Below are 12,164 nucleotides of genomic sequence, written 5' to 3'. Positions count from 1 at the left end.
TTTATATCAGTTCAAGGAGGAAAAGCAGTTTCTTTCTCCATTCTCAGAGTTCCAGGTTTCTTCAATAACTCTGCAGCACTCTCGTCGTAGCTGGAACTCTTTCCCCTTCTCTGTGTCGACCTCTAGGGATGGGCCTACCCCCCTCTTGGGCTAAGACCAGAGGCTGGGGGTTACTCAGACCCTGAAGATTTTTCTTCCATGGTCTTGCAAGGGGACACTTCCCTACCATGGATCTTCTTCCACGGGATTACAGGGGATAATGGCTTATGACTCCACCTCTGTTTCCCTATGGAGGTCCCTCCCCATGGGAGAATAGTCCTTGATAGACCTCTCCGACATGGGTCTAGCATGGATCCCACGCATGGATCCCAACATCCTTACCCGAGCCGTTTTCTGCTCCGGCGTAAGGCTCTCTCTCTCAAGGTCACAAATCTTCAGTAGCAGCATGAATTTCTCACTCGGATTCCAAGCTTACTCGAACCGTCTACTCTGGCATAAACCTCATCCCTTCAGGGTCACAAATCTTTAACAGGACTCTGCCTTATCTCAGTCTCTCTCATGAAGTCTCGGTTCTTTGGTACATCCACAAGCTCTTCTGTGAACCGCATGGGGGGTCTCCTCACCCCAACAATCTTCTACAGGTGGCAGGGATTACTTTTCAGTCTTTTGCCTGCTGAAGGGAGAGAGCGAAAGGGGGGAGAAACAAGTCCCCCTTTGCACTTTTCTTCTCTCTCCTGCAACTGCCAGCTTCGACCTTGGACACTTCGTTATCTCTTTGCTGGAATTTCTTCTGCAGCGTTTCTCGTCCAAGCAGTCAGTCTTTCTCTAAAGTTTTTTTCCTTCACTCTCTTACATGAGAGAAGGGGGGCTTCAGTGCTACACCTGCTCCCGGTCCAAGCCAGGGGAGGAGGAGGCCTTGACTCACCTCGAAGCCTGCTACCGCCTCTCCTACATGGCTACTGCTCCTAATTTTAACTGTGCCATAAACTTTCTCTTCCGTTTTTTTAAATATGTAATTAGCAAAGGCATTACTGAGAGTTTTAATTGGCTTTTTGTCCAGAAATCCACCTGGACAAAACCATCCTCAGCTGGCCGGCTGGACAAAACCACGACAAAGACCTGCTGTCAGAAGATTAGAAATCATATTGAAAATACCTCTCACCAACATTGCAAATAGCAGATTATTAAAATGGAAAGAGAGTAAAGCAAATCTTGAACCTGCCAAGTGTGCCTCACACAATTCATGCTATGCGTATGATTTTAAGCACTAAGTTTGTGGGGAAATTTAAGCTAGTAAGGTTTTGCAGATTCTGGCTTCATAGGGTAGTGGACTCGTGGGTTTTCCTCTTGTTAACAACTTCAGAGATAATTTTGCATTTGTCTTGTTTACAACAAAGAGCTTAATTGCTTTTGTTGAGCTTCAAGTTCTGCGAGGGATTACATTTTAGGAAAAAAGAATTACACCAGGAGGCAGAGTTGCACTATTCATCCATTGAAAGGGAATATTTGTACTCTCTACAACTACCTGAAAGGAGGCTGTAGCCAGGTGGGGGGCAGTCTCTTCTCCCAGGCAACTAGCGATAGGACAAGAGGACATAGTCTTAAGCTGCACCAGGAGAGGGTAAAGGTTGGGCATTCAGAAGAATTTCTTCACAGAAAGGGTGTTCGGATATTGGAATGGGCTGCTTAGGGAGGTAGTGGAGTCACCATCCCTGCAGGTGTTTCAGAAAAGACTGGACATGGCACTTAGTTCCATGGTGTAGTTGACATGGTGGTATTCGGTCATAGGTTGGACTCGATGATCTCAGAGGTCTTTTCCACCCTGGTTGATTCTGTGATTCTGTCATTCTGTGATTTTACTTGTGTTTTAAATTAAAAATTAGTAGAATATATTTCCTTAGCAATTTTGCATTTATAGAAATATTTCCATCTATTTTAGAGTGGGAAAACCAAACAAAACTTGTTTACAGTGCATGAATCTAAATGCAAATTTGACTCAAATATAAGAAGACTTTATAAAGGTTTCTAACCCTTACAAGGACATTGGTTAGGAAGAGTTGTCATTCAGTGTACAAAATAAAGACCTGCAACCAGGTGTTATGAATGGACTGATAAACTAATTTTTTTTTCTCTTTATTTTCTGCTACCTTACAGGTTTATGACAGACCACAAAAACATTCTGTTCTGCACTATGATGATCCAGGTCTCCAACAAGACCTCACCAGTGACACCTTAAAATCAAAGCACCAGCAGAAAAGTAGCAACCAGCTCCATCTTGACTGGTCAGCGAGCTCTGATACTGGATCCACTTCTCAAAGTTGCTTTGTCAACACAGAACCCAGTAGAGAAGCAGTTAGTGCCACCAAGGTCTCCACTCTGGAGCAGGGAGTTTCCTTCAGCAAATCCCAGGCAAAGAAGTCCTGCACCAGCAGCACATGGGGGCAGATGTCAGCCAGTAATAAAGAGTTTGCCATTTGCAGTGCAGTCCCATCCCCCAACAGCATCAGCGTGGCTGCCCAGCTGAGCAATGCCTATGAGTGCAATGGGCTTTTGCCTCTTGGTGACCAAGAGGTAGGTGTGCAGCTGGAAAACCCCAATCGGCCCACCGAGAGTACAAACAAGTCCAGCAAAAAGGACTTCATAAGTCAAACCATCCAAACCACAGACACTGAGTGGGTGAAGAACGCTCAGAAAGCATTTGATAGCAAATCCCATTACAGCATGGAAGGAAAAAAGGAGTCTTATTCGATGGACAGTGTATTGGATATATCGCCCTTGAAGCAGAATTCTGCTTCTGCTAGCAGTTGTGAAAGCGACACCAGTCACATACTAATTACTATCCCAATAAAGTCTCCAACAACAGATACATCTGGCCACAAAAGAAAACAAAGGCACCCCACAAAATCTTTCATAGAGAAAACTATCCAGGTGAAAAGCCTGCCTTCTGGACTTGCTATGAGCAGTGAAGTAACAAACAGGACTAGCTCTCAGTCAGAGGGGAGTAAAAAAGATCTTCGAGCCACAAAACCAGGAAAAGTGATAGAAAATGAGTCCCCCTTAGTAGCTATTGACAGTGGTGTGCTCCCTGATAAAGCTTCCCCCAACTGTGCCACCAGACTCAGAAAATATGTATCTGTGACATCCACTCTCGTACCCACTGATCTTCCCACAACTGGCAAATTATCTGAGGTCCAGCACCCCAAACATGAAACTGAGCGGCGATGGACCTGTAGAAAACCTAAATCTATCCTTCGGGACACCTCCACGACAACATCTAAAAAGTTGATGGTGGAGCCTCCTTCAGCCTATCCCATCACACGATCCAGCCCTCTTTATACCAATACAGACAGTCTTACTGTGATCACACCTCTCAAGAAAAAAAGAGGACGACCAAAGAAACAGCCTTTGCTCACTGTTGAAACCATTCATGAGGGAACCTCCACTAGCCCAGTGAGTCCAATCAATCGCGAATTTGCAGGAACAAAGAAAAGGAAGAGGAGAAGGAATCTAGCTAAGTTGGCCCAGATGGTTCCAAGAGAGGACAAGTCCATCAGTGAACTCAAGTTTAACAAAAGGGTCAGGAAGCTTGGGGTCTTGGATAAGAAGACCATCAAGACCATTAATAAAATGAAGACCCTCAAGAGGAAGAATATTCTCAATCAAATCTTGTCATTCTGCTCCAGCAGCAGAGTTGTGAAAGAAAAAGTCCAGACACTGTCTAGTGCTGGGCCAACCACCATTGATGCCAGACTAGGGAAGCAGATCAATGTCAGCAAGAGAGGGACTATCTACATTGGTAAAAAACGGGGCAGAAAGCCAAGAGCAGAGCTGCAGACTCAGCCAGAAGAACCTAAGATAGCCATCAAGCACTCAAAACCTGTTTTCAGCCAGCCAGAAAAATCAGCAGTGCCTTCCAACCTGCAGTCACTTGCAGCTATTCATCCGCTTTCAACAGAGTTATTGGGGACTAACAGTAACCTTAACCCTGCAAGCACTGAAACAAATTTTTCAGAGTTAAAAACTATGCCAAATCTTCAACCTATCAATGCTCTTCCTACAAAAACTCAGAAGGGAATGCACAGTGGAACTTGGAAACTGTCTCCACCCAGGCTAATGGCTAATTCACCTTCCCACCTTTGTGAAATAGGTTCTCTAAAAGAAGTCACACTGTCACCAGTGAGTGAGTCTCACAGTGAGGAAACCATACCAAGCGACAGTGGGATAGGTACAGACAACAGCACTTCTGACCAAGCTGAGAAAAGCTCAGAATCCCGCCAGAGATACTCCTTTGATTTCTGCACTCTGGACAATCCAGAGGCTATCCCATCTGACACCAACACAAAAAACAGGCATGGTCACCAGCAAAAACATCTCATTGTGGATAGCTTTCTCTCTCATGAGAGTATTAAAAAACCAAAGCACAAGAGGAAAAGGAAAAGCCTACAGAACAGAGATGACATCCAGTTTCTGACTGACCTTGAGGAACTCATCAATAAATTTCAAGTGTTCAGGATTTCCCATAGAAATTATACATTTTATCATGAAAATCCATATCCCAGCATCTTCAGGATTAATTTTGATCACTACTACCCTGTACCGTATGTCCAGTATGACCCATTGCTCTATCTTCGCAGGACCTCTGACATGAAGTCTAAGAAGAAGCATGGTAGAGCTGCCAAAACCAATGACACCATGACAAAAATGCCTTTTTTACAAGGGTTCAGTTACCCTATTCCCAGTGGGAGTTACTATGCACCCTATGGAATGCCTTACACATCAATGCCTATGATGAATCTTGGTTACTATGGTCAGTATCCAGCTCCTCTGTACCTTTCTCACACGTTCGGAGCAGCTTCCCCATTTATGAGGCCTACCTTGCCCCCACCCCAATTCTATGCAAGCTCTCATATGAAGATGTCCACCACTGCCAAACATAAAGCAAAACACGGAGTGCGCCTACAAACACCTGTGGGAATGAACCTTGGAGACATGCAGTCCTCTTTGGTTCCTCCAAAAGTTGGAGGAACAAGCCTTTTAAGTAGCCGACTTCACAAAAAGAAACACAAACATAAGCACAAGCATAAGGATGAGCAAATATTGGGGACACATGATCTGAGTGGTCTGTTTGCTAACAAGTCCACTGGCTTCTCCAGCCACACAATCAATGAAAGGCTAAGCAGCTCAGATAAAAACCTCTCCTTGCTCAATGAGAAAAGAAAACATAAGGAGAAGCAGAAGTATCAGCATTGTGAAACTGGACACAAAAGCTCAAAGAGTAACTTTGAAGTGTCTAGGTTATTACTTTTTGATGCCCAGCAGTGGACACAGAGTAAAGATAAAAGTGACTCAAGCAATGATCTCATTGACTCTTGCACAAAGAGGTACTCTGGTAATACTGAGAGTAATGGAAGGTCAGAGTCCCTGGACATGTTTGGTGAAATGAATTCCTCAAGTGAAAAGAAGGACAATGATGCAAGTGGGAATAAAAGAAGTTTTGAAGGGTTTGGAACTTACAGGGAAAAGGACATTCAGCCCTTCAGGACAAATAGGAAGAAGTACTTATGATTCTTCAGGTTCTTCAGGTAAGCTCTGCTTTATTCTATTTTGCCTTACTGCATTTAAATTTCAATGCTGAACAAAGAGGGACTTGTCATTTACACCAAATATGTTTATGAGTCAATAACTTGTCTGTTTTTTTGAATTGACTGCCAGTCTTCATCCAGACTCTGGGGAGATCAACAAGAAAGTTGGCCATGCCTTAAACCAAAACCTTTAAAAGTCTTTGAGTTGTTGCACATTTTTTTGAATATTTGTCCTGCCTTCATCTATCTCTCATAGCTTGTTGCGCTTCCTCCAAAAATCTCACCATTGCATTCTACAACAGCATCACTTATAGCACCTTATTGGCATCTAATCTCATGGGGTGGTAGTTGTTGCTCAGCCTTTGGGAGAACAGCCATAGTACAGAGTGAAGAGTCTCTGCTCTGGACCAAAAAGCATACAAAAACCATTTGTTGATGGGAAGAACCAGATGCATAGGAAGTTGTGGAGCTGGGTCTGTGTCCCATGACTGGTGTGGTATACTGCTGATCCAGAGGGGTCCATCACAGTGATGACTGGGCTGAATATATGGAGATCCTGGGTACAATACCAGTGTAAATCTGTCACTTCCAGTTGGCAGGTGTCACGTAATTATCCTGAGCTCTGAGTGGCTGTGGGAAGGGACTGGTGTCATGGAAGTAATAAACCTTCACCAGTTGACTGAAGAGTTTTGTGTCTCCTGACTTGGAAATATAAGCTGGGTAGATAAAGAGGGAGGAAGCTCCTTTCAGCTGCTAAGGACATCTGCTCCTGTCCCACAGAGGGGCAAAAAAGGAATCTGAATCTTATCTGAGAGACTGAATTGTACTTTACAATAGGGAGATGATTTTGTGATGACACAGAGGCAGGTGTTTTAGTGCAATATAAATGAATTTAGCTTGGGAGCAAGCCCAGAGCTCCTGCACCATCAAGTATTTATCATAAAGCAGATTTCACACTAGGTTCTGGAAAAGGGTGAGCTTTACTGAACCAAACAGTGGTGGATGACATTCTGATGTGCTAAAAAAGAGCTCCAAAACCCCCATAATTTGTAGCCTCCAAAATGAAAAGTGAAACAGCTGAGAACACAGAGGGAGCAGAGAATTGTATAAACTGCCAAAGTAATGCTCTAAAGTTTTTCATTGACTTGTAACTGAGTTCAAAAGACTGCTCATGCTTAAACAACTGAGACATTTCCATTTCCTTCACTGAGACCAGTATCTGGACTATAGCAATGAAAAACAGTCTAAAATGAGAGCTTACCCCATGAAAACATTCCCATTCATGATACCATATTATATCAGACCAATTGTGACACCAAAAAATATTGGAAAAGAAACTGAATTCAGTCACTGGTTATATCAGGGTTACTACATGACTGACAAATAACAAAATTATTCTTCACCAAGGGCTGCAGTGGCTATTGCATTAAGGAAGTTGTGTCCTAGAAGACAAGGGCTAAAAGTCTCCAAAATTTTTAACAAGGCTGTTTATCAGTCTTTAAGTGGAAGTTTATGATTTCACAGTTTGATTACAGTTGGATTTGTAGCCTTTTTGCTTTTTGAACAAATGTTTGCTAAACCTGTACTTTCCAGTTTAATATATTTCACTTAGATGTAGCAAATTGTCAAAATTCTCAACACAGCTGAACCCCAATGAGTTTCTTAAGTAGAGGCATGATCCTCACCAGGTTGATGTAGAAATATAATTAGTAAAAAAAAGGCCATTTCATGTCATTTTCCTTCAGTTTATTGTCCATGCTGATAAAAACATAAGACAGAGTGGTAGAACTTGCAGTAGGTGCTCTGTCAGATTTGCTGTTTAAACTTTTAAAACTTTTTAAAATACTTTTTAAGCCACAACACTATCTAAGATCTCAGTGCAGCGTTTTATCCTCTCTGACCTTCACTGGGATTCCCAGCATAGGTCCACACTTGAGTCTAGCCATAACTATTGACCAGTTCTCACAGAGGGGGAATTAAACTTTTCCATGATAATATCTTGACCTTCTTTCTCCTAATTCACCTTGCATTTTGCTGAGGTGGCTAAACGATGATTGACTAATCAGAAAATAAAATGTAGAAGAAAAAAACCCTATAAGATCATATAGCTCTGTCCCAGGAAATTACTTCCATAGCCCAATTGCTCTTTTCATTTGGTTTTTGTCATCTTTCACAATATAAAAATAATATATAACAGAGATAAGAGAAGACATCCTGAATATTGAGATGAAAGCTGAAAATAGATTTATATAACAATTTCTCTGTTATCATTGCTGTGTAGGCATTTTGGTCTGCTCAGTAATGCCATTTGCAACTTCATTGTATGTTGTTGGAGATGAAATATGGAGTAAAACCACCTACACTCAGTAGAGATATTTGTGATATGAGGGATGAGAGAACCATTTAGTGTTCTTTGGTGTTCAGACGTTGCAGTTTGTTTCAGCATAGTGTGCTGGTGCAGGTGCCATTATATTGTTGCTATTTTTATATTTTTATTTGTGTTGTAACAGCCCTTAGGGATTTTTTTTAAAGTTTGGTATTCCCTGGTGCATCGTAGTGGTCATGCATATGGTAGAAAATAATCCTGCCATATAACCTTAAAGTCTATACATGATTTTACAATCTAGAAATATCAAGATGTCAAGGGAAAAGTTTTCCCTCTTACTGCAGTCTTGGCACAAAAAATCTGTACCAAAAATGAAGTGTCCCATTGAAGGAGTGCTACCAACTACCTTGGTTGGCCACAGCAAAAGTCCATTCCCTGCACTGCACCAGCTTGGACTATCACTGGCCATGCGTTACTGAGTCTTGTGAGCTTTGGCTTATTTTACTTCTCTTAGGATCTCTTGGGGTTAAATGTGCAATGTTAATACATATGGCTATTTCCTAGCACTGTGTCATTCATGGGTACATATTCAAGTCACATATATGAAATACACAAATGTATGTGTATTTTTTTTTATTTTCAAACGTCTTTATCTTAAAAGTGCCCTTGTTCTGTTAAAAGCCTTACATCGGGTGATTAGACCTTCCAAAGGGAGAGTTGGAGGAATACTGAAGGAAGAAAGGAGAAGTGACAAAGGAATGAACAGCATTCATCTGATGTCAGTACAAACATAAATAGCCATGCTCTGCTAAGGTGTGTCATTTATCCAGATGAGATTTCTTCCTTGACAGAACTCCCCTCCATGTCTGTTTCCTTCTGGAATGGGCCATTGCCACACAGCACTAAATAAATCTCTGGTACATTTGCTCTCAGAAGCCAAATGCATTATGCAATTTAAAACAGGACTTGCTATAAGAAAAATCAAATATGGTGAAATATTGGCAAAGTCACCATGAGTTTTGTTTTGGTTTGAGGGGGGTGTCGCCGTTATGTTGTGAGGGTCCAATAAAAAACTTGTCTTTTACTGAGTCCCCTGCTTCTCTGCCCTGCTCTTTTTGCCACTCTTGCAAAGTAGTTAACACCAAACACCAGGTAGTTGGCAACCCCTCTGTGCTGGGCTCTCCCTTGGAGACAGATTCCCAGAGAGCCTGTCCAACCTTCTCCCACACAGTCACACTAAAAGCCATAGAAAAAGTAGCTTCGTGTCTTTGCTTGCAGCACCACCACAACAAATGCTTTAAACTATTTTCATCTACTTTCCCACCCCATTTTCCGAGCAAAGCTTTCCAAGTATCATAGAATCATAGAATCATAGAATCATAGAATCATAGAATAGATTGGGTTGGAAAAGACCTCCAAGATCATCAAGTCCAACCCCTGATCCAACTCCAATTACTATATCATGGCACTAAGGGCCACATCCAATCTCTGCTTAAAAACCTCCAGGGATGGTGAATCCACCACCTCTCTGGGTAGGCCGTTCCAATGCCTGAAAGTAGAAAGTATATGAGATTCCTCTTTAGTTAATGAATGCCCTGTGTTGCAATTAAGTTCTTAGTGGCTCACCTGTATATCACAAGTGTCACAATACTGGTCCGGACCAAGGCAGCTCCTCTGGCTGCTCTCTGCTATGCCGAGCACCGTCACCACTGCACCTCACCCTGCGGTTCTGATTCCTCACTGGGAATCGTGATTCCCTACTGGAAATCACCACTGTCCTGACCTCTCGGAGAGGGTCGCATCCAATCCCTCGGTGGGGATCGCGTGACCCCTGGAGTTTCAACCCCTCCATGGGGATCTCCTTGTCCGTTTTGATCCTTTGCTGGAAATCACGTCATCGCTTTTGATCTCTCATTGGAGATCACGTCAGAGTCACCATATGTCGCCGTTATGTCATGACGGTCCAATAAAAAACACACAAGAAGGCTGATTCAGGGCAACATAAGAAAAGGCCTCCCTCTTTATTAAATCCCAGCTCCTTTTATATCATTTTCAAAAAGCAGCAAGCAAGCAGTGAGCAAGTAGCAAGCAAGTAGCAAGCAAGCAACATCCTAATTGGCCACTCATCATTACCAATACACTTGGCAGCAATCGTGAGACATCTGGAGATGTTCAAGGGGAAGGTTGTGGTTCTCACATCCCAAATTTATGGACTCACAGTTTGCCCTCGCTCCCCAATTAACCTATGTGTAAAACTTACTTATCTTCAAGGCCACACTCGAAAGTTTCCCAAGTCCATCTCCTCCTCCAGAGAGCTAACAGACCCGCTGTTAACCCCTACAGGGGGGTGTTGTTTGGGGTTTCTTTTAAGAAACAGTATATGCAGTTCTGGACTATTATCATGAAGCCTTAATCACCCACAGTTTTAGAATCATAGAATCATAGAATCATAGAACCATAGAACCATATAATCATAGAATGAGTTGGGTTGGAAGGTACCTTAAAGATCATCTTGCTCCAGTCCCTCTGCCATGGTCAGGGACACTTTCCACTTTAGCCTGGTTCACTCTCTACAACTACTGAAAGGGGGTTGTAGACAGGTGGGGGGGTGGTCTCTTCTCCCAGGCAACTAGCGATAGGACAAGAGGGCATAGTCTTAAGCTGTGCCAGGGGAGGTTTAGGTTGGACATTAGGAAGTTCTTTACAGAAAGAGTGATTATGCATTGTAATGGGCTGTCCAGGGAGGTGGTGGAGTCACCGTCCCTGGAGGTGTTTAATAAAAGACTGGATGTGGCACTTAGTGCCATGGTCTAGTTGACAAGGTGGTGTTACATCATAGGTTGGACTCGATGATCTCAGAGGTCTTTTCCACCCTGGTTGGTTCTGTGATTCTGTAGACCAGGTTGCTCAGAGCCCCATTCAGCCTGGTCTTGAACACTTCCAGAGATGGGGAGACCATAACCTCTCTGAGCAGCCTGTTCCAGTGCCTCACCACCCTTATAGTAAAGAATTTCTTCCTAATATCAAATCTAAACCTGCCCTCCTTCAGCTTATGGCCATTCCTCTATGTCCTATCACTACATGCCCTTGTGAAAAGTCCCTCTCCAGCCTTCTTCTAAGCCCCTTTTAGGTACTGGAAGGTGTTCTAAGGTGTCCCCGAAGCATTCTCTTCTCCAGGCTGACTAGCCTCAACTCTCTCAGCCTGTCTTCATAGGAGAGGTGTTCCAGCCCTGTGATCAACTTAGTGGCCTCCTCTGGACTCGTTCCAACAAGTCAATGTTTTTCTTGTGTTGGGAACCCCAGAGCTGGATGCAGTACTTCAGGTGAGGGCTCACAAGAGCAGAGTAGAGGGGGAGAATCACCTCCCTCAACCTGCTGGCCACATGTCTTTTGATGCAGCCCAGGACACAGTTGGCTTTCTGGGCTGCAAGCACCCATTGCCAAATCATGTTGAGCTTCTCATCCATGAACACCCCCAAGTCTTCCTCTCCATGGCTACTCTCAATTCATTCTATGCCCAGCCTTTACTTGTGCTTGGAGTTGCCTCAGCCCAGGTGCAGGACCTTGCACTTGGCCTTGTTGAACTTCATGAGGTTTGCACAGGCCCACCACTCAAGCCTGTCAATGTTCCTCTGGATGGCATCCCTTCCCTCCAGCATGTCAACCTCACAACACAGCTTGGTGTCATCAGCAAATTTGATGAGTGCACTTAATCCCACTGTTCATGTCACTGACAAAGATGTTTAAAAGTGCTGGTCCCAATACCAACTCCTGAGTAACACTGCTCATCACTGCTCTCCACTTGGACATCAAACCATTGACCACAACTCTTCAAGTGCAACCATCCGGCCAATTCCTTATTCATAGAGTGGTCCATTTGTCAAATCCATGTCTCTTCAGTTTAGAGACAAGGATACTGTGTGGGACAGTTTCAAATTCTTTGCCTCTCTGATGAAGTCTGAGAAGATCTGGGCTGGGGGGAGAACAGGGTGCAGGAAAACAGAGGCAAACTGGGTCAGAAAACAGCCAGATGACCTGGCTGAAAACAAAGTGAACCTCGGACCCCTCCAACACACACCTTGCCTGAGTTAAGGTAAAAGTGAAGTGCCTCCCATTTCTGAGGAGAGAAAAAAAGGCTCATCACCCCTGCCCACAGTCTTTGGAGGACCATCAGCTTGGAATGTGGATCTGCTGGTTAGTTCCTTTGTGTGTCTCAATCACTCTAGGCAAACACCTTTCCCCTCCCTCTTTCAACA

The 12,164-nt window shown here is 43.5% G+C and overlaps 1 protein-coding gene across 1 annotated transcript; it reads left to right on the top strand.

The window, feature by feature from the left end:
* Positions 1-1,973: 1,973 nt before the first annotated feature.
* LOC114069620 (SET-binding protein-like) lies at positions 1,974-5,565 on the top strand. Its single transcript, XM_027906536.1, has 2 exons — positions 1,974-1,985; positions 2,155-5,565. Exons 1-2 carry the CDS (start codon positions 1,974-1,976, stop codon positions 5,563-5,565), a joined length of 3,423 nt encoding a protein of 1,140 aa, XP_027762337.1.
* Positions 5,566-12,164: the final 6,599 nt, after the last annotated feature.

The sequence above is a fragment of the Empidonax traillii genome, unplaced genomic scaffold, assembly GCF_003031625.1.
Source record: "Empidonax traillii isolate 1590-97213 ecotype Southwest subspecies unplaced genomic scaffold, ASM303162v1 scaffold1314:size239288, whole genome shotgun sequence".
NCBI lineage: Eukaryota > Metazoa > Chordata > Aves > Passeriformes > Tyrannidae > Empidonax > Empidonax traillii.
The sequence above is the reverse complement of the archived record's forward strand: the minus strand, read 5'-3'. Positions and strand labels throughout refer to the sequence as shown.